The sequence below is a fragment of the Tigriopus californicus genome, chromosome 11 (assembly GCF_007210705.1).
Source record: "Tigriopus californicus strain San Diego chromosome 11, Tcal_SD_v2.1, whole genome shotgun sequence".
NCBI lineage: Eukaryota > Metazoa > Arthropoda > Copepoda > Harpacticoida > Harpacticidae > Tigriopus > Tigriopus californicus.
Window position 1 is genome coordinate 13924619 of NC_081450.1, and position 27304 is coordinate 13951922.

The 27304-nt window shown below is 40.5% G+C and overlaps 1 protein-coding gene across 1 annotated transcript in view; it reads right to left on the minus strand.

The window, feature by feature from the left end:
• LOC131890933 (uncharacterized) overlaps positions 1-27304 on the minus strand; it is a 30172-nt gene extending 2868 nt beyond the window's left edge. The window contains exons 1-6 of the mRNA XM_059240390.1: positions 25886-27304; positions 19741-19968; positions 4419-4463; positions 4193-4338; positions 530-657; positions 165-192 (exon numbers count right to left, since the gene is read on the minus strand). Coding sequence (XP_059096373.1) covers positions 165-192; positions 530-657; positions 4193-4338; positions 4419-4463; positions 19741-19855 — 462 coding nt within the window. The 5' untranslated portion in view covers positions 19856-19968; positions 25886-27304. The remainder of the gene's footprint in view (positions 1-164; positions 193-529; positions 658-4192; positions 4339-4418; positions 4464-19740; positions 19969-25885) is intronic.

The following is a 27304-nucleotide window of genomic DNA, read 5'->3' on the forward strand; positions in this document are numbered from 1 at the left end:
AAATCCAACTTATTTTCCATGACCATTTGTTTGTTTAGTTGTTGCTCTGCTCATAGGACATGGCATTTCTCTTTTTCTAGAACCCTAGTGACGGGAAAGGCTGAGTAGCGGGATGGCCACCCGATAAGTTCGTGATAAGGCCTGAATGATGCTAGACTACTTACTGTTTTATTGATGGCAGACATCCATTCCCTACAAGAGATAGACATGCTTTATTAGCTTTGGAGAATCCAGTGACACATCTTGAGTCGGGAATACAAAGTGAGTGAGAAATGGCTCGAGGAGTAGAGAGCGGAGCCTGATGAATTGGGGTGTACATGTGTGACAAATAATCAAGGTCTTTTAATCCCCAATAGCGGTAAATAAATGTGGCTAAGAGCTCATGAAGCCATGAATTAGCACATTCATTCTCTTACGCATTTTTTGTTCCATGACCATAACCAAAACCAGACCTTTGGTGGGTCAGAAATTTCATTTGCCAGTTTCCTTTCATTACTGATTCAAATAATGGTTGGTTTGGCTTACTTACACGAGCTCGGCCTCAGATTTGCACAGAAACCATTGTATTTTATCACGATGTCTGGATCCCATAGCAATGGCAAGTTTGATATCACAACCCGAGGGAAGTTCGGGCTTGACTGGAACACGTGAGACCCACTGGAGAAAAAGAAACACGAATTATTGTCGTCTCTTCTTCCAAATCGTAACAAATCAAGGTTTTTATTGACCCATTTAATAGCTTATCATCAGGGCTTGAGTAATGCGTTAATTTTTGAGTAACTTTACCGGTAACGCGTGACTTTTTTTTGAAAAGGTAACGGTAATGAAACGGAACGGGTTTTTAGCCCTCCCATTACCGTTACCGTTATTTTCTTCTTTTATAAACGAAGGATAGAAAAATGCGTAAAGGTTTCCTGCCCATTTTTTAAAAAACTCCCGTCTCAACTTATTCAACATTTTGACGACGTTATTGAGGGACTAAAATATAATGAATGTGTAGATGATATTATTTACTTGGACTTTGCTAAAGCTTTTGACAAAGCAGACCACATTCTACTTTTAAAATGTTTAAGTAAAATAAGTATGAATGGAAATACGTATTCTTGGGTCAAAGAGTTCCTGACCAACCGTATCCAAGTTGTTCAAGGTGAAGGGTGCTTGAGTCGCACTTGCCAAGTCTCATCCGGAATTCCACAAGGCACTATACTAGGTCCAATCATTTTCATACCCTTTATCGCACCACTACATCATGAATTACCCCTTGAGTCTGTAATCTCCTCTTATGCTGACGATACCAAGCTAGTGTCTGGAAGAAATTCAGCGATTGGAACAGAGTTGTAAAGCTACTTAGACACAAAATATGATTGGGTGCAAGCACAGAACATGGAGTTCAAGGGGGATAAATTCCGTATTATGACATACGACCAATTTGGTATATTCAATCAAGGATCTCGGGATAGTCCTTCTAGACGATGGCAAATTTGAAGGGCATATACTACAGTCAAAAGTGACCAAGTTTTTTCAGACTTGCGGCTAAATATATCGAGCATTCAAGTCCAGATATGTACTGACTAAAAACCCTATACAAATCAATAGTCCAGCCGCATCTTGAATACGCTTCCCCAATCTGGGCCCCCATGACCACTGGGGGGTTGAATAAGATTGAACGAGTACAAAAGAGTTGCACGAGATATATTGACGGGATGTCGAAATTAAGTTATTGGGAACGCCTCGAATCATTGGAATGATACAATATTCAGCGTAGGTTTGAACGTTGCATAATCTTTTATGTTTTTAAATGTCTCCATTCCCTTTGTCCTAACCCGGGAATACGATATGGCGTTAGCAAGAGGCGAGGCATTTCATGGGAAATGCGCCATAAAGTCAATCCCTTGGATAAAAAGATAGTGAAGGGCTTAAAATCTTCTTTTGGCTCAAACCGGGCACCAGCTTTATGCAACTTGCTGTCGTGCTCTCTTAGACGATTCTGTGCATTAGATGACCCATTGTTAAGTCTTAAACGTGACTTAGATCGGTTTTTGTTAACGGTCCCAGTCGAGCCTTACATTCAAGGGTGCCTTAGAGCGGCTGATTTAAACAGTTGCACGACCAAATATTTTATAAATTATGACGCACCATGACTTACAAGGAATTTCATTTCCTTGTGTCGGCTACAAAGCCGAAAATCATCGAAAAAAATGTAACGACTTGCTTGCCACTGATGGGATCAAACAAATAGTCACGGGAGTCATTTGTTTCACGTCATATTTACCAAACGTTAAAAATCGCATAAACGTTTTCTTTTGCAGTTTTGGGCCTTCTTCTTTCCTGCAATTTTTTTTCCCGCGTTATTTTTTCTAAAAGGTAAGGTTAACGGTAACGCGTTACTTTTTTCGCTAACTGTTCAAGCCCTGCTCGTCATGTACAATAGTTTTGTTGAGAAGAGAATAACATTTCGGTAATGAACATGGAGATTGGAGTAGAATTGTATAGGCTTTCTACGTTAGGCGTAATATGATTTACATTCTGCACTTCAGGAGGCGCATGTGAGTTGGCCATCAGCAAATATTGGGCCGATTAGGCCGATTCCTCTTTTTTCAATTGTTTTTCGGAGAAGTTTTGGTAAATTCTATCAAAATTTTATAAATGATTAGTTACCCAGGGTACAATATGTCCGTAAAAAAATGTCGTTCATGGCAGGCTACAAGCAGTTTATTTAGCAATCTAGCGTGCCTCTTCCTCAGTTGGTTCTGGCTGTCTGACGTTGCAAATAAGAGTCTCTATAGAGAAACGACCCGGTATCCTCTTCAATTTATGTGACTTGCGATCATTCCCGAGGGCGAGATACGAACAATTGAGAGAGCTGTCGACAGACCCAGAACAACAAACAATCCTTCAATATTGAACATATTGGAGTACCACCCTTTTTACATAATATTGACTATGACCAAGTCAAGAAATCATGATACGTCAGTTGTTTAAGTAGAATTGCCCAAGCTATACATTAAGAGCCTCGAGAAGGATAGATGCTGTAAGCTCCTTTAACGCATCTTTGTGAGACTAATCGTACATATTATTAAGTTGAGTGTCAAAACCATTCAAGGCGTCGTGTTGAGGATTGATGGAAACTGCATTTCTTGAGTTTCGCCATCCTCGATTTTCCGAAGAGGGCTTTCTACACATGCACGGATAAAATGGTTCTTTGTTATCTCACCCACCACGCTTCTCTTTCTTTCGACGGATGCTCAGAAACGCTTTTTTCCGATGGAATGGGTTTTCTCAAGAGCTGGCTTAATCCAGGGATCTTGTAGCTAGCTCTTTTTATCCTGTGGTCGCTTGCTATTGGTATTGCAAGGAGATCAATTGAGGAAGCCTTTTTTGTTCAATTATAGTTGCATGTTACCACGAGTTAGGCCTCGGACTGCAGATAAATTGACCATTCTTTTCAAAGCCACAGAGTTCATTAGAGAGGCCTTTTTCCTAGCTTTTGGACATAAGTGTAAGTCTTAAGTGGCGATCAAAAAACTTAAGCTAAAATAATTTGGATGACCTTTCCCTAATCAAAGATCATCCATTCAAACTGGATCTTAGCGAACAGACCAATTGTTTGGATAGAGGACAATGGACAGTGGACAGTACTTGACTCGTGCTCTCATTCATTCACTTTTCCCACTTTCTTGCATAGGCTGAAGCTAGTATGATTATTGTCCTCAAACTTTCTCTTGTCCTATTTAGTTACAAAAATAGTTAGACTCACGACTTCAAGACATCTTTGGTACAAGTTACCATAAGCTGACAATGAGCGTATCAGTAGAGCATTTATTTTCCATTTCTACTTTTCCCCTGATATGCAAACGGAGCAACCTAGTTTTCCTCTGCTTGCCCTATTCGAGTCAATATCCTTCGGATATTTTTTTGCGTATTCACGCAACCTCTACCTCAAACCAAAAGGCTAGTCTGTTAGGCAGATTTCAGACGGTTCTATGTACGTATCTCTGTGCAAATCAACGCCACTGAATTTAATCACAACTTATTTGCTTAGCTCCACATGATCCCAAAACAAACTATGTAGCAATTCGCAACACGGGTTGGATAAACGTCGGCGAAGGTAAACTGATCACATCCGACCGTCTACCTGAAAGGAATACCTGTATCTGTACTCGTCTCTATTCGTGAAATGAAAAGAACTCACTTGTCCTGCGGCAAGCAATTCGGGCGCATCTCGAAGAAAAACGCCGCCCTCGGGGTCCAATCGATCCCGATCACGGAACCAAATAACTGAGCTGTCCTCGTAGAGGACAACGAATTCCTCGCGCCAAGCTTTCCCGAATAGTTTCTCTATGGAGGATGAGATTCAACGGTATATTAAGAAGGAATGCTTGTATTGGCAAAGAAAGTGAATGAAGGCAACAACTTACTCTTGTAGTGAAGTAGATATCCACATTTGAGTTGTTTGATCATACCTGGAATTCCAAATAAACCACTTGAGTGTAAAATTTTTTGAGTATCAAACCTTCTTTATGGCCAACAATAGGGCAAATTCATGCCTAACAAGACATTTGGCAAGCCTTTCGGTCGAAATCGCATGCCAAAGAAGAAAACGAAGCAACCTCGGAAGTCTGTGCTTTTTGAAGCGAGCGAAGATCTCGCTTGCCTAAATCGTTCTCAAAAGTTCTCATATTTCCGAATTGGATTGGTTGCTTATAGTCCAAATTGATTCTCAGAACCAGCGAACTCAAAATCATCGAGGATTTAGGATTTAGTACTAAATCACAAATTGCAATCACAATCGGAAAGGGGGGAGGGCTATCCCTTTACTTCACACGGACAAGAAAGAGGGTTCGGGGAAACTCGTTTCCTAAAATTTAGGAAATCCTAATCTCAACCTCTTTTCACTTTCCGGCGGTTACTTCTTTCTTCATCATTTTAGTGCGCAAGAAATTGAAATGGAGAAAGTTCCCTTGGGAGATTTTCCCAAGCTTGTACATCAGACGTGCGTTTGCCAAATGGAGTACGTATTACTCCATTTCGCAGTTTAATTGAAAAAGTTTCGGACTTCAGGCTTGACGGAAGTTCAAACTTAAGACTAACTAACCAGAGATTGGTTTTCTCAGGCTACAAATGAGGAGCATCTAGAGAACAAAAAAGTAGTTTAGAACTCGGATTTGCATTCGTTAGCAAAACCACAGGAAAGTGTCAGAAAGTGAAATGTACAGAAATGATTTGGCGCACATTTATGGCCATAACTGAATCAAATGCTTTACTTTGCGTTTGCAAATTTAGTCAAAATTCATAATAGCGCAGAACCGAGGTCTCGGAGAAATTGACATGGAAACATTAGGGATCTAACTTGTCATGGATTGACTCGCATGACTCGAGCCATTTCCAATTACTAAAGCACAAACTACTTTGTGTCAAAAATTTCAATTTTTAAGCTCTACTATTTACATCTTTGGCATGTCGAGGCCTTAAAGCTATTATTTTGAACTAGAATTAGTATCTTTATCAATTAATCTCTTACAAAAAATTTTTTATCTGTCGAGCAGATATTCGAGAGGGTTGTACAAACCGGTTTTTTCCCCAATGACTCGGTTCATCTCTTTCGCACATCCGAACCGTCTAACTTCTGCAATTGATTTCTATTTGATTTCTACTCGGGAAAACAACGAATTTTGTTAGTCTCTAATTCATTACGTGTGAGTCATTTTATTTCAAAAAATTTATGTTTCAAAAAGACTGGTAAGACTCGAGTCAGTGTTTGAGGACTCGTTTACAGCCCTAAGAACACCCACCAATTTCAACAATCCCAAAACTTGATCTACCTTTTGATACCATCCAATTTGTCTCCAGCCCTTCTCGACCAACTTTTGCAGCAAGTTCAAATCCGAAATAAACGGATCCCAAGTTCTTTCATCAGGCGTTTTTCGCCAACCATCGGTCGTCTGTTTCTTTGCCTTCTGCTACTCTAGTCTACTCCTGAATTCCAACTTTCGCTCAAGCCCCGGAAAACTTTGCAAAAGGCGACGAGACGCTAGTGTAAATTTGCATGCAGGAATGCTGTTTTGAACCTCTTTCAGACGCACGAGTCATCTTCTAATCTACAGAATTACTTGAAGGAAAAATGGACAAATAAGATTATAAGCTTTTCAACACTTTTCCTGGTCCAAGTTTACGCTGATCTGTTTGGTTATGGTTTATACAGTTCTATTCTTTCCGCGAAGAGAGAGGTTTGGCAGGTTTGAGCCAGAGACCTTGGTCTTGATGAGATTACGTTTACCCAACAATTGTATTATTTCTTGTCTTGTTTTAAGTCTTCCATTCAGGTTCAACAAGCTGGGAGAAAATGAACCTGTCGTCCAATCTTCATTTAACCTCCCTTAACTAAGTGGGAAGGAACTAGGTACCTTTTAGAGTTAGACGCTATCCAAGATCGTCAAAACACTTCTACGCTAGGACTCATAAATGTGCCTCACACTCAACGTGGAAAAGCTCGTCTTTCGTTTGCCGTATGGGATTCAAAGCCCTTTAGCAGGGCTCAATCATAAAATCAGGCTTTTGATAAAATCAGTACAAGATCAGCTGACGGAAACTTTGACTTCATCTGGCCTGCTTTAAGTTTGCATGAGATCTCCAAAAGGGTTACCGTGTCAATTCAGTTCCTGATGATGAATTCAGGTTTGATGAATGAACAAAGAACTATTTTGAAATGTTCCTTGGACGAGAAATATCTAGACGGGAAGCTTACAAACTTGGGCCTCAAAATTCTTGGGGATTCAATATATTAACGACGCTAGTTTTAGACATCAAATCAGAGCTGGGTTGGTTTCGCCATTTGAGGCCTCAGGTTCAGTCGCGTTTGGCTCTTATAAACAACAAACTTTATCTTGTTCCCTGCCAGAGCCACGAAACATTGAAACTTTCTCCATTTAATGGCGAATCTGCGTTGGAAAAGAACTTTGGAACTTTCATTCGTACCATAAATAAACATGGAGATCTTTCTCCCTTCCTCAGGATTTCCAGAAGCCACTGGCTGGGCCTAAATTATGAACCATGTGCTTTCTTTCATGTGCCAGACTCTCCTTTCCTTGGTTTCCTTCCTAATAACATGACCTTTAGATACTTAAATGCCAAATCCAATACAATGCATTGTAATTGAAGACCAAAGCTGTGTCGGTGTAATTTTTACATGGCCAAATTCACTACAGTGGTGGTCCTTTCTTTGATGGGATGCACTTTTGCGCCATGAGCAAGAGGCTGGACTCACTTCCCAAATCCCAACAGTTCATTGGATGCACAAATCCAGAAGGTAAAAAGGCTGAAGGACACACATAGGCACCTCTTACTACACCCACTCTTGATTGGCCTTTCCTTTCTCGCGGTTTTTGGAGGGCTTTGCAATTTGGTGCCACGTTCTGTCCTCTTGATTCCCAAACGCCTCAAGGTGCACCCAAGAAATTCACGGGGGTTTCTTTGACGAACCACCAGAATGCATCACCTCGCCTCAATTCTGCACGAACTGGTCTTTAACGAGGTTCCAAGTGGAACTCCGTATTCAAACACAGGACCTTTGAGGATTCGGAGCTCCAAATCTCACCATCATCATCTACGTATTGTTATTTCCTGGGTAGAGTAGAACTTTTGTAGACGACATTTGAAGCTTCTTGTTAAGCCTGCTCAAAACTTACAAATGCATTTTGCTCTCAATTGCCTCGATAAATTTGCAATTTTTTGTTCCTTTGCATATTCTTGCGACACTTATCTTGTGTATTCCTAAATAAATACAACTGGTCATGGTTTACTCGTTACTTTCCCTGAAATCGCAGTTCAAAATATTGAAGCTTGGAGTTCTTCCGCTTTTTATTGTTTGACTGCATTTTGCCAAATCTTCTGAACTATTTCATCACTTGATTGTGCAACTTTGCCTAGAGACCCTGAATATAGAGACGCGGATTTTTTTGCAAGTGGCGCCGCTTAACTGAGTAGAGGATTAAAAGAATTAACAAGTTACTATGCAAATTTTGAGTGGAACTCCGAGCTCTGCTTACTGAGTAAGGGTACTGTGATAAGATATATGTGTTATTGCATACTCAGCTAAGGCACGAACTTCTAGAAATATGGCCTGTGGACGAGCTTCCCGCCAAATTGATCTACTCTTGGTCATAACGACTCTGAGCCACTTTTCCAATTGAAGTAATACAATAAGGAATGTAGATATCCTTACTTAAAGGCGGGTCATTTTTATATCACTTATTTGTAAAGTGGTTCGTTTCAAAGTTATATTATAAAATATGAAGCTGACTAAGAGCAGGCCAAAAATTTGAATTTTATGTAGTGTTTGCTACGCAACTTTGGACGTATCTCTTGGGTTAGCTAAGCATAGTTTTGGGCTCAAATTTGGCCAAGCTTACGTGTATATATAAAGCATGATACTTTGGTCTTTTGAAGTGCTTATTCGGAATAAAGTGAACGGTTCAGGAGTTAAGATTTTTTTGCTCCCGTTCGCAGTCCACATCTCTAGAAGTCCGGGTATAAGGATACTAGTTATTATTTCCGTGAGTGAAGAAGAGTAGAACGTAGCTTAGTTGACTCGTCCGGTTGCATCGTTTCTGCTACGTATTACCACTCCTATATTTCATCCAAGCTTCATTTTGTAAGACATTCAAAGCAAGATTACATGACCAGAGGGTGGAAATGAGCACTAATCTATGTGGGATTCTTTACTCTTTTATGGGTCATGTCGTTACCCTAAAAGATCGATGTAATATCTTTGGAGAAAGTTCCAACCAAGCCTTAAAAATGCGAACAGAAATACTATATGACATGACATTATACAGGTCTATTGAAGGAGCCATGGTAACCGAGTGGTCTAATCCACTTGAATAAGGCATGAATGCATATCTCAAAGGGCGGGAGTTCGAACACACCTTCGGAATAATTAATTAAATAAATAAATAACTAATTTTCACTTTTCCATATTTGTGTTCCTGGTCCACCCACCTATCCTATCTAGCATTTGACATTTGGTTTTTAATTCATGGGGGAAGCCTTCATTGATTATTTGTGATACCTTTTGTTCCTTGGTAGATTCAAACTTTGCTTTTTCAAAGCTTTGCCAATTTATCAGAATAACTTTTCCCATGATCATAATCTTTCAATTAAGCGTTTTAGCCCTTTTTGTTATTGGCAGACTGCAATAGAGCACCGTGACAAGTTCACCCCTCTTGTCAAGGCTTACTACTCAAACATAATTGGCATGGCCAAGAAACCCCCAAGGACCAATAGGTCAAGTTCATTGTTTCCTAAATTTGTCATTAAATCTAATCTCTTAACCGTTTATACAAGACGAGCTCGTGAGATTTTTTTCGGAAATCGGTGGCTAGTTGTTGAGGTTTATTTATTGACCTCTGTTTTATGGAACCTGTTGCCGGGAACACTTTGAATGAAAATAGTCCCTGGTATAGGCATTTTTTGAGGAAGTGTTGGTAGCTTTTTCCAGGTTCATTTTTTGCCTTTTTGGTTGCCTTTTAATGTGCTTCTTTTATCTCTCTTTATTGCATTTGCTGAGCACCTCTACTTATCATTTCACCTTTCCAACTTTCCCAAGCTTGATCCCCATAGCTCAAAGGCCACATGTAGGGAGCAAAACTCAGAACTTCGAAGTAGTAAAGAGTGAGGAGAAGGTGCTTAAATGAAGATTGCGATAAGATTGGTTTGTTCCGAGGAAAGGCCTGCTTTTCCTTCCCCTAGGATAGTCATCTCATTTCCTGGCTCGAGTTCCATCAGGCCATCTCTCCCCTGAGCCGCCATGCTTTTTATGAGCTCAAAAGGAACAATTCCGCCAGCCACTTTCATCTTCCACTACCTTTCACTACAGGTCCACTGAATGTACTTTGGGACCAAATCCGAGGAGAAGGGTAACCCCAGGGAAGACCAGGTGCCAGACTGGGCAATAAGGTTTGCTTCAATATTGAGCGCAAGAAGGGTTCCTCAAGTGAATTGGTAGTCGTTCATTTCATCGACCTATCTATCCCAACGTCAGCTTTGGGCACCTCGACTTTTGTATTTTGTCCCAAAATTCACTCTTTTGGGGAGAGTAAAACGCAAGTCAGGGGTTTGTCTATTCAGAACTTGGGTTGGGACAAAAAGGCCAGTTCATGTTGTCACAAGAGACCAAGACCTCTTTGTCCACCATTGAACGAGCTGGAATTTGGAGAAATGTTTCTACGGGAAGACTAACTTTTCCTTCTCGGCCTATAATGTAGGATATAGAACATAATTTATGCCCTGAGGCGAGGGTTTTATTAGATATCCAAACAGTCAATTGTTCAGCCACCGTCCAGTGCAACCATATATCCTCAAGGTGAACATCTTTTGGTAATGGTTAAAAATGGTGCCCACATACCAAGCTGAACTTTTCCGGTCAACTCCAATTCACCGGTCGTATATCATTGAGGCAGATCAGTGGTCACTATGAATTGAACCTTTGGGGCACAAAGACACACCAAAGACTTCTTTCGTAAAAAAGAACAAATCTCAGAAGAAAGATATTGGCTTGAACTCTTTCCACCCTCTTTGGCCGAGTCAACGAGACCTCCAATCCATCTGACTGACATCCTCCTTGTCAGTCCAACGAACATGGCCAATCAAGGAGAAAACGAATGTGGGGGAAGGAAAGGCCCTTCTTAACGGACAACATCAGGCTAGGCAAACATTTTTCTCACATTGTGGCAACGATTTATGGGGAACGAACTGCGGGTGAACTCAAACAAAGGAGGCCCTAGAAATGGTCATATTTTGGGAAAAGTCGTTGGAAGGGTTGAGCGAATTTTTTTAGCAGTTAAAAGCAATTAGTAGAGGACAGATTTGAAATTGATTTGCAGGTTAAAAGGAAATTTTCGTAACAAGTTTTCTTCTATTGCCCGTTCAGACCATCGTCTTTAGGTATACCACTTTGATTTTTGCTCAACATGCAAATAAATTTCAAATCTGCCTTCTAGTAGTCGGTTGTACATGTAAACAGCGTGGGCCATTTGAATCTACCGCCACTTTGAAGCCTCATAACACATGATTGGTTCGTCAAAGGCAAAAAGAACAATTTTAGGGAAGTAAACTATATTCCTTGTGAGTTTAGATATAAAAAATGGCGGCTGCAGCTCAATTCTTCTTTATATAATCATAAAAAGACACCTAGTCTTAATTCAAATCCACAATGAAAACTAGACCAGTTTGTCTCCCTCCGAACTGATCACAACAAAAGAATGTGCAGGAAACTTGGTTTTCATCACTCTTGGGACCTCATGAGTGTTTTTGGCCAACCAGATGTGATTTTGGCTTCTGAAGACTTGATCTGGACAGAAGTTTTTCTCGTCGAAAAAGAACCAAACCATGTTTGGTTGAACTTGATTCTTGAGCTTGTTCAACAATATCGCAGTGTTCAAGAGCCGTTGTTCTTCATTTTTGGGGCTAACAAGTGGTCTTTTCCCATCTTGTAGGAATGATACCTCAAATCTTCTCACAAAGTGAGCCAAATGGTGGCCAAGGGGTCTTTAAATTTCCGAGAAACATCCCGACAGACATTCTTAGATCGTTAATAACCAAAGTAACTAAACAATTACTTTTTTCTGGACCTTTTATAGACGTTTTGGTTGCCCACAGTCCCATAAAGTCTTAATCAAAGTCATCCAAAGATTTTCTCATGCTCTTGACTATCCTGGGGGGCATAATTCAAAAAGTCGAAAATCTCGAAAAGTTCCTTTTCAGCCTGGCTTCAAATTAAAACTGGGTGTTTTTCCTCTTATTCTGCGTAGGGGAATTGAGCTAAAGCAGCCATTTTAGATAGCTATACGTATAGCTTAGTTCCCTAAACTTACCAGTTTCACCTTTTAAGCTTCATAACTCGTAATTGGTTTGTCAAAGTGACGACGAATTTATTAGGCGCAGGCTGTTTACGCACTTACGATGTACTGCACACTCATATTTCCAATTAAGTTAGCCGTTTAAGTAAGACATGGAAAGGACGTTAATGAAGAAAACAAGAGGGGCTAAAAAAATGGTACTATTTCTGTCTAACATTAGCCCAATGCCGCGCTTGCGCGTAAACTATATAACTGACCAAAAATGGCTGTCTATCTTAAACACTATTTTAGATGAAGAGCAGTCTCTGAATCTCTCAAGTTTGTATCTGGAGCATGTACATCATAAGAGCCGGCCAAAATTTGCATATGATTATGGTCTTTATTGAAAGCAAATTTGCATCAAAATTCACCTGAATTTCCATAAAAGTTTGAAAATAAACTTGTCAAAATATAGGCTCCGACACGCTCTTTTGGGCTGTAAGGGTTATTTTTGCCTTCCATAATTTCTTGAAAATAAAATCAGGCCAATTCTTTCCAAATAATCATCCATAGCCTGCCCATTTACTCATACCCCATGAAAACACAAACGGAGCTGCATCTCAACCTTTAAGATGGTGAATCTCGAAAAATGCAATGATAAAAGAATCAATCCCGATTTTTTTTTTTTTGGCTTATTTTTTTCAAGGGCTTTTCTAAGCACTACAGGAATATAATCCCCGGTACTATTAAAATGAAAGGTTGTGATTCGTCTGGTCAATATTTTCAATTTTTATATGATATTTGGTCTACCAACGAATTTGAGTTGGCAGACCGAACTGGTCCTTGAATGTAGGGTTGATCTGGAATGCTATCTAAAAATTTGTCCAAGTCTGACTTGAAAGATGCTACCGGATCAACAAGGCCCACGTATTCCCTACGAATATTCGAGAAAAGCAAATTAAAGAATGAAGGAGCCCGAGAAAGAAGAGATGTGGACTTCATTGTTCGAACTAGCCTGTGTTCTCGAGGACTTGAAGGTGCTCTCAAAGCGCACATTAAGCCTCTACGGTCACTAGAACTGATCCTAAATCCCGGGCTGGGGCAAAGCTCATAGATACTTTTGAAGACGTGCAGTATCAGATACCTTTGACACAATTTCATAAAAACTGTCTTAAATTGCACCAATATTGATATCTTTGTGCTGAAATGGCAGAAATTGCCTGATAAATGACGTAAAAGTGACAAATATTGCTGATATATTGCTAAGTTTGCAGATGCAATAAGATTGCAGAAAATTCTGGGATATTCAAGTTTTTTTTGTAAATTTTGCAAGATGCAATGTTTTGCCGGTTACGCGGCTGAACATCTGATTAACAATTGCCTTTTGAATAGAATGAAGGAAACGCTGAAAGTTATGAAATGGTTTTTCTTCAAAAAAATTGGCACCTAGAAGGTTTCAATCAGTTGGTGTTTATCTACGGCGCCACGTGTTCGGACAAGACCGTTACAATCCAAGGGACAGCTTTTAACCCTGACATGTGACGTGCAATTCCGTGGGTGAAGACGATAATAGCGTGCCGTATGTGCTGCCCAATAGCTTCAACCGGGTCATCCAGATGAAGGAGCGCGACCCCAGGAGATCCAAAGACAACTGGATGGTTGACTTCAATGTTGGACGGGACCTTTAGCTCCAATGTCGGTTGACAGTGCTTCCAAAGTGTCCGGTTTGTTGCAATTCTCCGAAGATTCGCACGATCAAGGCGATTTGTCCAGCTTAAACCAACAATTCCTAAGTACCATGTTCCCATCCTTGGCCTATCGATATCACGAGGAATTGTGCGTCGAACTTCAGCAAACGGATATTCAGTGCGTGTTATGCATCAGCTATGCCAAGATCTTCGACAAAAATGTTCGCGATCTTTGGAAAAAAAAACCACAAGCATTAACAAGAACACCAAACCACGACGGTTCCAACTGAAGCTGGCCGAAGATAAAACGGATCGATTTACATCCGCGGCCTCAAGGTGGTCAAGGTCAACTCGGCCAAAAAGGAACATCAAATCATGAACACCATTCCAATCGTACCCACAAACCGCACTTGGCCCGCGTAGGCATGGTCTTTTTTTGCTATTTGGCCCGCTCTTGTAATTTTGTTACTGCTATCCTGTCACCAAGGTAAGTAAATAATAATCTGAGTTGTGATCATTCTCAATAACTCTCAACACCTTTCATCAAATGAATCTATTACGTCTCGTAGTTCTGTTTTAAAAGTGGCTTCAATTTTCCACCAAAGCAAAAATGAGCTTTTCATCCACGAACTCGCTTTCCGGACCAACGGCATCAACAAACAGACAGAGGAAAAACTTCATTTGGGAGTTTTACCTCTCAACAAAGGCGGATTGACGAACGGATAGAGAGATGGATGGATGGATGCATGGATGGATGGATGCATGGTTGAATGAAAAGCTGGAGAGATCGATAGAAAAAAGACAAAAGTGACACTATTTTGGAGTCCTTCCAAGGACAGGAGCGCCTCGATCGAACGATCCAAATTCGCCGAATTTAGGCTGAAGAACAAGAGACCCCTGAGAAGTTGTTGAATTTGGCAACTGAAGAAGGTTCGGTTTCTAGATTGGGTGGCAATGAACCCTGAAATTGGGAACCTCCTTTCCATTTTCTCCGACCTGTCTATCTGTCAGCTTCGTCTAGTCCATCTGTCAAATTCGGCGTTCCAAAATGTTCCATTTCCAAGGACCCTGTCTGTAATGTATGTACATTTCTATCTCCGACTTCCCCCCAGTCACCATCTACTTGCCAGTATATACTGTATATAAAAAGCAATCCCCAAAATAGAGTGAGATGAATGCATAGCAGGAAAAAGCCAGAGGCGGAATTGTGTTGGAGACTCATGAGTAAGCTTTGCCAGGTCGACTATATTCCATCTTACGTTAATCAATAGGGGCCCAACAGCCTTTTGTCCGACCCAATCAAGCAGACACTCGGGTCCATCCAGCAAGTCAAACGTTCTCTAGTTCCGAGTAGTAATAGTAGTTTGTGACTGACGAGCTTCTATGTACGTCCGTTCGTACGTAGAGCTTGGTCTGCGTTACCACAACGACCTTCACCAAGGATTATTGATTTAGGCCTCAAAAGAAGAGAAGATTCGTCTCATAGAACCCCAGACTCGCTCTGTAAAGACCATTTTTTCCACACTGGGCAACCATGGACTCTCCGTTGGTATATCTCAGGGAACAGAATTTAAGGCCAAATTCCATTGAGTCGGATTCTTCAAAAGGACAAAGAGCGCAGTATTGAGCCAGAATATGCTGGAGCTCAATAATGGATGTGGGTTGATTAAGTACCATAGTAGTGCAATCCAAGACCATCTTGAAATTCCGATACATATGCATTCATTTGAGGGCAGATATGGACTTTGAAGGACGTCAGCGCTCAAACTTGAGCAAAATTACTCTTTGGACTTGTGGCTGTTGTTACTTCCCAATGTGATTTTATGGCACGATTCACATGTTTTTATTTTTTAATTATTCGAAGCTTAACGTCGGGTTCTTATGTACGTACTCTGACGTGCATTCCAAATATCGTCTACACAAACAAGGTTAAGGAGCACGAAGGCCACTCAGGAAACCCAGCTCAAAGGATCCCAGTGGCCTCGTCGTGTCTGATACTCTATGGACAGTGCTCTATGTATGTATGTACGTATGTACTACTACCACTTCTACGAATGGACTGACAGCGCTTGGATTTACATATCGTAATGGCCACATATTTGGATGATGGTTCATATGGTTCCAGTTGTGTGCCTCGTGACATCGTCAACATCTTGGGTGGAAGAAACCATTTTCGTTGCTCTCTGTTTTCCCCTCGATTTTATTCTGGTCTTGGGGAATTAGAAACAATTACTATCCATTGTTTCCCATGACGGAGAGAAACCTTCGGCTATCACTGATATGTTAATTTGACTTACCAAATGTACCATGAAGTGGTTGAGAAACTACAATCGGACCAGTGGATAAGATGAGCTGATAATCCTCATAACCAATGGAGTGATACGATAGCTCACAGAGCAAAATATGTCAAGCCATCGGAGGTGTTTTAGAAAATGAAATGGAGATAGGATGCTCCAATAAATATGACTGCATATAAACTGGGATTGCTTGAAAGGTCACGAGTTTTGTAAAGATTTTAATTTTTAAGGGCCAATTATCATATAACCAATCAAGGGCCAGATATTTACAATATTACAAATATTTCATGAATATGAGGTTAAATAAAATTAATATCTTTTTTCGTCTTGAACTGCTGGGGATTCCATTCCCAGGAAGTCAGCTACAAAAGATATATTTCTCCTTCAAAACTGATTTTTTCCATCGGCATTATGGTTCCAAAAAGCAAGGAAAGGTATCGCATTGGAAGCACGAATTTCCTCAAATTAGGCGCTTTATATTACTTATAAATCTGATCACTAAATTTAGCAGGATATTGAACATGGTGATATTTTAATGTGATTTTTGTTTCGGATTGGAGAAAAGCAACCTTTTCATTATTGGGCCTTTTAAAATCGAACCGCCCAAAAAGGTGTAGTTTTCCATCTGTTATGATGTTTCCACCCTAATATGATCAAGACCTTCCATCCTTTCCTTACAATGCCCAAAAAGGGTTTTTTTAAGTTTGGGCCGACCAAATGAGTTTTGCGAAATGTGTGCGCACTATGATGAAACGTAGATATTTTTACAAGCGGCCTGTTTTGATGTTTTTCATAAAATGTCAAATGATACGTCGAAGAAAGCAGTTTGGAAAATAATCCTCAAAAATTCAAGATGTTGGTACCTTCAATGATTGACCTTTGTTTGGTATAAACCCTTTCTGTAAGCGGATAAACTAATTTTACTACTTATGAACCCTTTATGCAACAATTTGTATGGTTGATAAGCTGTTTTGCAAGATATTCTGTGATTTTGGCCTGTAGCATATCATTTAGCGAGAGGAGGAGCTTGACGTTGGAGGTAATTGCGGAATGCCATTTTTAACAGAGTCCGTAACATGAATTAACCAAACATACATACTTTCTAAATGCAATCGAATACAAAATCGTTGGTTTGAAGTGTTATCGATTATCTTTACTTTCTTCAGAAACTTGTTCAATTCAGATTTCTTTACAGAAACTTACTGCTTCATGGCAAGAAAAATGTTTACATTTAATCTGATAAGAACGTGACATCTCATAAACACATCGATGGAAAAGAATAAATCATCCAAGAACCTAAAAAAAGTTGAACCTCAGAATTCGAGGATACAAATTTGTCCAGAGCATTGCAAAAATGCTATGTTGAAAAAATGTTTCGAAATAAAAAGTTTTGTGTGTTCAAAGACGATGTATATCTGAGGTTAATAAAATAGCATATGCATTTTTCTTCTGATTATTAACTTTGTGTTAAAAGGCGATTGTATTATGCAATTGAAAAATCTCAATTACAGTACATGAAGTTCAAGTATTATTGATAAAATTAAAGTGAAAACGTATTTGCATTTACGTTCACTGGTGTGCAAATTAAAAACGCATGAATATTTCCAATTCAGATAGAAAGAGGAAACAAACCTATTATTGACACATTGAAGTAGCAACTGCACGATGAAAAGCAGCACAAATTTTGGGAGGTCATTGGGGCACTTTTCAAAACAGTAGAGGTACTAAAAATCCAAGATATAAATCTCAATATTGGACAATAACAGTTCGTAAGGTTTCAAAAAGTTTATTGCAAAATTACGAAATTCTAAAATACAAAAAAATCAGCCGCAAAACGGCTTTTTTTCTTCAAAAATTAGTTTTTATGCATGTTAATGAGTGAAACTTAGACAGTTTATAAAAAATACCTACCTGCATGAACCATTCCTTTAATGGATAAAAGAACTGAACCTTCAATTTGATCCCTCAGCAAAGAGATATGAAGCCTCAAAAGTAGGAGTGATCTCTCAAAATTTGACGATGACTTCATCTTCCTTTCCCGCTTCAATGAGTCAATAGCCCATAAGGAACAAACTTTTACTCACAAAATAATGCAAAGACCCTTTCATGTGCTTTTAATCTGTATTTCGCATACATACTAGGGGATGCTTTTATACTTTGATTCACCAATCACCTTGTCCAAATATTCGCATACAATGTCAGTTGTCATAAAATTCGGCTAAAAATAGTCCCATCGTAAAAATCATGGTTGTAGATCAAGAACAAGATTCCTTCGTCATCATCATCAGAATAGCATTATAAGTTCTACGAGTATAATTGAGTGCATTCATAAGCTACTTACTTAGAGAGCAATAACTCAATCACACTCATGTGTTCTTTATTGAGAAATGCAAAAATAAGAATACTACTTGATAGGGCACAATCCGAGCAAGACGAATTTCATCTCACGAACTTACGCATTTCGAATTCTCGTGTGAGATTGGTGCGATGGTGAGTCAAAGTCCTTATGCCTGTCAAAGAGGACGCTTTCAATCATTCAATGTTTGAACAACAGTAAAATCATCTTTGAAATACAAATCTTTCCAGGGCAAAGTTCGAAGAAAGCCAGAATCGAACAAAAACCGCTCGGAATTAAATGGTATAATTTCATTTTATTGGAGTTGCGGGTGGTCTATGCAATCAGAAAACTGTCAGCAGATCATTGGCTCGAGTCCTCGAATCAATGGCAAATCGTGCCAAGTTTGGAATTGATTTGTGACGTCAAACCGAAGAATTTGAACTATTGGAAACTTTCAGCTCATCAGAAGAGTTCTTATGAAATAGTTAATAGGACTTGAAAGTTATCAAAAGGCTTACGATTCACGATGAAAACGGGTTTAATGCCTATGTTTATAGGTGTTCTCGGCATAACTCATTATTTTCTACTCCATTTTGACCATGAGCTAACATAGGTATTGCACAAATCGAACATAGACATTTTTTTCTATTCAGTCAGTTTACTTAGATGATACAAATGACTCAAACTTCAAGATAACACAGCAATGTTCATTGAATGAACACGTAGCTAAAATTTCACGGTTTTGAATGGCCAAGGCCTATTCAAATCGTGTATTAAGTACTAACACCCTAGCAAGTCGATAACATTGGACCTCAATATCTCATTTGACAAATATCATTCTATATCTTAGAAAGACTAAGACCGTGCAAATGGTTTTTCTCTGTTTTCTGACGTCAAAGTAGCTGAAAGAGGTGCCATTGGCCCAAGAAATACTGTACCATTCTACTTGAGCACAACCTTTCGGAAAGGTCTAGCTCGATCCTGGCAAGTCCCAATGGATGCGAATGGTGTTAATGATGTTCCACTTTGCTTGCTTCCTTTCTTACTTAGTCTTTCCATCCTAACGTTCGAATCTTTATGTTATGCTGACTTCACTTCCTTCCTTTGAAACCAACTAGTTGGAAGAGTTGGAATGATCACCCTTGGAAGTTAAGACCGAATTAAAACTTGATACCATTTTTAATTGGATTTTCGCTCGACATAAACTGCCCGTTCAAGGTGTCTCTGTGGTTGAATGACCATCTCAGGCAATAGTTAATGGTAAAGTTAAAAATTGTTTTAGTATCTTGACAATGGGTTAGTTAGGCAGACAGCTTTTTCAAAAGATATCGTTTTATCAGTATCCCCACATTTATTGAATTGCACTCAGGGTTCAACTTTGGTGACTTGTAGACGAATTCGATGGTCGAATGTGGAAGAGTTGAGCATAAATTTCAGTATCTTCTTCTCTTTACAAAGTGGTCCTCAAATATGAGTTTTGCCGTGGTTTTCTTTTTCCAAGTTTTTAAGTTTTTCTAACCCAATGTCTAACTTTTAAGCTAAACCTCCATTTAACCTCAATGAGTTAGAAAGTAGGCGCTTACCATTGTTATTTGGCCGTTGTTGGCTAATGGCGGTGGGTTGTGACATGTTGGTGGTTTGGCAACACTGTTGATTGTTGGCCAAGGATTCGGAGAGAAAGTGATGGAAAAAGGGCATTCTCAAATGCCTCAGGTGAGGTGGGGTGGCGGGGGTCTATCTCCTCGGTCGATCGATCCTCTTGGATTGGGCCTCGCTCTTTTTGTGCTTCGTCGTGGGTTTTGATAATTTGTCTGGAAGACGACCGAATCAAGATCTTGATTATCCCTGTTCGCACAAGCCTCATTATCTGGTCTACCTTTCACTCTCTCATCTTCATCCATCATCATTAAGCTCCTTTCCAAGCAGGCTCTGATGTCAAAGGATTATTAGCGCTGTGGCAACAACGCTGTGAGGCTCACCTTGTGAGATCCTAGACTGATTTTCTTTTCATTCCATTTACTGCTGTACCGTACATCCGCCACCTTGTGAGATCCTAGACTGATTTTCTTTTCATTCCATTTACTTTGGGTGCTAAGGGAGAAAATTTTCGAGCGGTAGCCAAAATATGGAGTTCAGTCTGCAGCGTGGCCTTCTAAGTAATGCTTTTTTACTGGCAGATATTTGCATGTAAGCTCACGGAGAAGCTTTGTCCCTTGTCCCATGTTTGGAGACCTCTAATTCTACTTGCGGTTTTGCATTATACAGCCCCATTTGGTGCCAGATGTGGGAGAAAATGTCAATTCACCGCCATTTTTTCCGAGTCCCTTGTCAGAGAACTGTCACATTTCCAGTGCGAATGCCATTCAACTTGAACCCTTTTTCCTTCAATGTGCCAAAGTTTCAAAGTGTACGGATCCTTGAAAGAGAGGAAAGTATATGTACCTTGTCTTTCGCGGTGAAAACGAGGATATTGCAGGGCCAATCTTTGAAAGGAGTCGCTATGAGCGTCAAAAAAATGAAGTGGGAACGCAATTATTCGCTGAAAAGAAATCTCTCTTGATGGGGTAACGTGGTCCTGAATTGAGGAGAGATGGTCGTGATACAAATGCCACGAATGAAATGAAAGTTTGTCATGCCGAATGCACAGTACGAGTATGTATGTATGTATCAACGGGGTTCAAATTCCAACTGTGCGTGGATCTTGGAACACGCTCTCGTGTTATCAAAATGGCGTGAGTCAGCCACACACACAATTCACTCAAGTGGAGTTGCGGCATGAAAATGCTTCTCAAATACCAACAATCCACTCCCAAGAAACGTGAGTTTCTGGCACTAAAGCAGCAGGGTCTAGTGGGCCACTCAGTAAATGCATGCATGCATCGGGATTATGTGAATAAAAAATGGAACTCATGGGGGCAATGAATTTTTCTTTAAGGCTTATGCCGCCTTCTGAGATCGAGCTAATGGATATGATACTGAAAGTCTTAGTCCCTTTCTCTTTCTTTTTAAATTAAAGACCGGTTCCAGTTTGGAGGTAATTTGTACTGATTAGTGCCTTTTTGATACAAAGCTAGGAGACTGATACTAGAGAGAATCTATATTCGGACTCGCTTCAGCTCGAGATCTTGGCAGAGAAACGACACTCCGAGGTTTTCTTTCGGTTTCGTTGAGACTGCGATGAGATTAGAGGGGTAATCTTGTGCCAACGACAATGCTGCCTTGCCGGCAACCCCTCGACGAGACTCAGACTACAGAGCACTCTTTTCTTTTTATTAATATAATCCCTTGTTGTCATGGAAATGTAGAAAATTAAAGGAGATGCCTAAACGTTGCAATAAAAAATATAGTGATGTTCATAACAGCAAGGAGTGTTATTCTGTTAAGAAGTCTAAATTGCTAAAAAGTATTGATTCACAAAAGATTTTGAATTAACTCCATTGTAATGTCCTTAAAAATTGGCTTAATCAGGAATAATTCTTAAGAAAGCCCATCTAGTTGGGATGAATAACAGTTCCCTACTTTTTCCTGAAGTGCATCATAATCATGCTCGAAATAAATGACTAGCCCTAGGGCAAACATTGCTCAAAGATTCTTTTAAAACATACGGAATCAGAGAGATTTCGTATTTTCTTTGAATACCGTACAGTTCCAATCTTTCAAGTCTCTCCCAATACAAGAGCCATCTCAGTCCTGCAATATTCAAGCGAAACATCTACGATTGCCCAAGCGAACCGACCACCAACGTCATTGAGCAAAGTTTCATTCCATTCAGGGCTATGTTACTCTCAGCAGGAGTAAATTTGATCTAGGTTTTTCCACTAATGAGCAAAAGTCAAAAATGAACACACAAATACTTTCCCAGTTTTGACAAGTTTGGCTTGCCATGAATGCGTTTTCTCTTTTCTGTCTGCTAACAACGAGCCTTCGACTCAAGTTTTGTAGTAAAACTCCGAAATTTAAACCTCTCCAGTCTCGAGTGAGTATTCTGTGAGGGATCTTCATAATACATGTTCTGTTGTTTTTTTTCTTCTCCCATTTGGTCTTATTTTGTTGATAAACAAGCATGATGAAATGAGACTGCCAGCAGTTGGCATTTCGGTCATCTTAAGCCCGACCGAAGAAAGCCAATAGAAACCGAACCCCCTTGAACTTAGAATACTGTAATCTTCTTTTGTTTTCTTTGGTTGACGGTCTGTGTTTACAGACAATTTCAATCTTGAAATTGATTTATCCTCCGACGTATTTAGAGCCCGGGTTGAGTTTTGAATTTGAACCGTCTTTCTCAAACGATTGTTTCCACGAAACAAATCCAATGGAAACTCATTCCAGTAGAACTCCCAAAGCTGAAAGCAAAAATATTTTGCTTCCACAAACTGGCCTCGTTTTCCTTGTTCCGTTGCTTCACAGATGGAACGAAGCATTCAAGCATTGGCCTCAAATTAGGTTTTTCCAGATGAAGGCCCCCAGATCCTTTTATGACCGAAGGCAAAGTCAGATTTTCGAGGTAATTAAGGTTTGTTTGATCTTGATTGCCAGAACGTTCACAGAAGGACATAACAAGAATGAAATGTCTACTTTTAAGATTTCAACATAAGGATTTGGCCATTTACGGAAGGAAGTGCTCGGTTGAAGGTTGCACTCTTGATGGTTTTATAGTTGGATCATTACCTGAATGCAGAATAAGTCAGGTTAAGTAGAATAACATTTGACTTTGATGGTAAATGATACTGTACTTTTGAAGCAGTCCTACAACTCTCATATTATTGATATTTTTCCAAGCACCTAAGTGATTCGGCTTTCTTTAGCAATGGTTATTCGATATCCTATACATTCCTTTAGCCATGAGGCCGTTGCCGCTAGTTGAGAAAAGTACGATTCGCCAAAGTATATCTATCGTACTTTACAACTAATCAGGAAGGCCACCTCCCCACATTAAAAACTTGATGCTGGTCATAAAATCAAAAGGCATAGCACGTTCACTTAGGTTGTTCCCTAGTCTCTCATATTGTAAGGCCAGTACGTAGACATTGTCTTGGCTCTTTTTTCTGGCTTTTCCTGGTGAGGCCAAAGCCACTTCAACGAACGGATGAGTGGCCTCAGTGGCTCAATTTTTTTTGCCCAGTGATCGGTGACTTTTTCTTCCCACCTCGATACAAGTAAGTCAATGATAAAGCTCCGAGTAGTCTGGATCCTGCTGTTCCTGGATCCAAACCGGATACGTGTGCCCTGAGGTTGAAAGTCAGGTGGGTTATTTCCTCTTTTTACAGTTGTAGGGCCCGTTCTGAAGTTCTCGTAAAAGACTATTTAAGAGCTTCTCAATGAGAATGAATGGCTCCAATGTGGAACTGGGCCACACGTCCCACCTTCGCCCCCGCACCTGCTTCTACTTCGGCAAGAGCTGTTACGTACATCGTTGCTTCTTGAGGGCCTCCACTGCATACCAACGTATCTACCGGTACTGTGCCTTCGTTGGTTGGTTGGTTGGTTGGTTGGTACAAGAGGTTGTAAATTCAATTTTAGCCCACTAATGGGAAAGGCCCGTTTTGCCCGAAGAGTGGGAAATAACGGGCTCATTGGATTCTCACATGAGCTTGTGAGTGTGTGCTTCGTTCTTTGCTCGATTAGCTCGTCAGCCAGCTTTCGTGACTCAGTCGATGTTGGTTTCGATTGTGGATTAATTAATTGGATCTGTCAACCTCAAACTCTTAGCGCATTGTCTACATGAGGGTGATAAATGAAGTGCATTGAAATATTAACAGACGTGGGCTATGCACTCGTCTCTCTCTCTCAAGAGAGAGCCCAGAATGATTTGCTTCTTTGATTTTATGGGTACTTATGTACAGTACGTCACATGGATCGTTCTTGTATAGTACACATTTGATGCTTACGACATTTTTCAAACCTGCAGGATGACGATCAATAACAGAAACTTCAATTGTTGAAGAACTAGAAATATTTCCGAATAACCATCACTGAATGCAGATTCATTAAGCGGAAAGCTAAGACATAGCTGTACAATATGTGTTTTTAGCATAAGCTCCAATGCTTTTTGAAGTCATTAGATTACAGTTTGGTCCCGACCTTCTTTTCCTCATCTATGGTCTTCTTAAAGCGATCAATAGTCATGGCAATAGAGAAAACCTTAGCTCATTCACCTCAAAGACTTGGACTATTTTTTTCCCAGTTCACAGCTAACCGAGTTAGCAATTGTTCGGACCTATCGTTTATAAGATGTTAGGTAGTCATGAACTGTACAGGTGAAATGAAGAACATACTTTCAAAAAAAGGCAAAGGTTACGTTACATTTTCCGAATCAAAGTTCATTGAAATGACAAAATTCACAATTCTATGCCTTTTAGGATTGCAAAGGGTACATGCATTGTCCTAATGTCAAACTTATTTTCCAAAGGAAGGGTCCATTTCATGGTTTGGAAGTTGTTCATGATCCCAATGAAATATTAATTTAGCAAACTCGTATTGCTCATCCGAATTTGTTTGGCTACAGCAGAGAGGCCTGCTAAATGAGGTATGCCCACCTTTAAGTTCAGCTAAGATTTATGGGAATGGTCCAAGGCTTAGATTTACCAACTATGAAAGGAAAATGTAGATGGAACGAAATTGACCCCGATGGGACAAGTGGCGAGGTTTTTCTCAAATTGACAGAAAATTGGAGAAAATATTCACAACTCTTAAAAAGAAATTCTGACAGTTGTAACATAGTTTCCGCAGATTAATGAGTTGAAAATGCGAAATCATTCGTCCATCAGCGAATAACTGGATCTCACCAACAAGCGAATGGACTCTTGAGACCACGTCTCCAATGAACAAACCGCTTTTCTCAGACCTATACCATTGACAAAATAATCAAAAGCTTGAGGTGTTATTTTTTGTTGTGATTGTCACTTCTTTTGGCATTACCTACACTAACATCATGCACCAACCTATTAAGCTCTTCCATTAAGCCTTAGTAAATAAACAAAAACTCTTGTTCGGTAACTTCTAGTGAGCGTGGAACTTTGAATGCAATTTTGAGGGAAAGTGCATTTGTGCTGTCTTCCTTTTCATCATTGCCAAGTTACAATTTGTTTCGTTTGTCTTTGGAAGAAGCTCAGCGTTCTTCATCGCCAGGAATACATACACTACACAAGTTCAATTCCATCGGTCCATTGCCTCATACTCTCTTCTTGATTCGAGGGAGAACGTCCTTCGTTCCCCAATAAAATGATACTTGGGAACCAACGATCGTATATCAAGAATGCGCCTGGGTCAAACTCCTGGGCTCTTTGATCTTGGCAACTGCTAGCAATGCTTTACGTTTATCTGCACATACGTATATATAGTATGTTTGCCTATCTACGTATCTGGGCAAAGATATGGGCCTTGTCCCTTCACGAGCAGAAATGGCCTCCAAGTCTCCATGGACAATGACTTGAGCACGTCGGGAGTCTGTATCGTCTCTACGGGGAGAAAGTGGCATGCTCCATGATAGATATGTTGTCTTGGCTCTCTCTTGCCAATGTTACGATATCGGATCCATCTTCGCCCATTGACACTTGGAACACGGAACTTTCATTCATTCATTCCGCGTTTCATTGGTCCCTACTGATCTGTGGGATTATGGCCCTTCCTCCGTCCTATGCCTTCCCTCCCACCCAAAACGTAGGTCTGCCGGCAGACTCACGCCCATGTTGACATGCCATGAACGGAAACAAAAAAGTTGGGACTTACTGGGACGTGGACGAAACGGACTCTAACACAGCGTATCAGTTGTTGTTGTTGTAACACAAGAGGTAGCAGTGCTGGCTTGCTTATTGGCTGACTGGTTGGCCCTTGTTTGTTGATCCACCGACAATCCTCCCTTATTGGTTTACATCATGGTTGACGAGATTTATTTGCTTGGAATCATGGCACACCCGCGACTTTGGGTTTCGGCTGGCTCTTGTCGGCTCTTATCGGCACGCCAAGGAGGCACTGTGATTAATCACTTGGTGCAAAGTTCCACTCAGGTCCCACAAGATATGACTAGATGCTTCTTCGTCACGTATTTTCGACCACTGATGCGGTTACCGATGTTGCTTTGGTTGATATCGCCACCACCACCGCCGTGAGTCCCGCCACTTTCACCACCATTGACTGGACAATGGATACGCGAGGATAAGTCTGATAGGGGATGATCCAATTATGTCCAATGTTCTTCAGACACTCTTTAGCCAAACCGGTGTCCTCATCCGATCTGATATTGTATTGTGATCTTAATTTGTTGACGGCTCGAGCGGGGCTTAGTGGATCACTTTCGGCTGACTTGTTGTCAATTAGCTCCAATCTTCATATCCCGGTGACGAGAGGTTGGCTAACGAGGTCCCTCATCGACCCACATCACTTCCAGAAACAGAGCGATTGCAAGAACGATGAACATGAGGAGGATGGTGAAGAGGGTGAGAATGAGGAGGCACACTTATTCTTCTCAAGATCAGGAAGCCTATTGGAACTGGAAAGGATGGCAACAATCTCCCTCTCGTTCTTTTCTTTTCTCCTCTATTCTTGTTGAAGGCGTAGACCCGAGAAAAAGAAGAGCGAACAAGAACCACGACTGGCTGAATGTGTATGTACAGTGTACACACTTCTGGTCCTGTTACGTGGTCTTGGTATTGATGATAGGCGCCTGTCTTCTATGTAGTACCACAACCACCACTCTCAGCTTGTTGTTGGATGGCCGCCGGCCAAAGTTGTGAGAACGAACAGGAAATTCTTGGTTGGGTCAGCCGAGCTATTCTAGTATCCTATCCTAAGATGAAGAGTGGATCACTGGCTCGACGCTTTTGCTCAACCTCGAACTACGACAGGACAGGAATGTACTCTGTCCCTCCTTCGTAGTGGTTCGAGTAAGCAGGCCTTCTCGCTTCGATTCACCTTGAATAGGTCTTGTCAAGTGGCCGCCATTGGGAACGCTTCAATCCATCCTCCTTCTCCTCTCCGTCCTCCGCGCCTTCCTCCGCGTCTTCCTCCTCATCCTCCTTTGCGCTTTGTAACGGGGAGGAGGAAGAAGGCCCTTTTTGTCTGGTTCTCGTTTTGGCCTTCAGACTCCAGCCTTCACCTTCCGTCGCGTTTCCAAGGCTTCGACGTTCCCATGCTCTTCATTCTGAAATC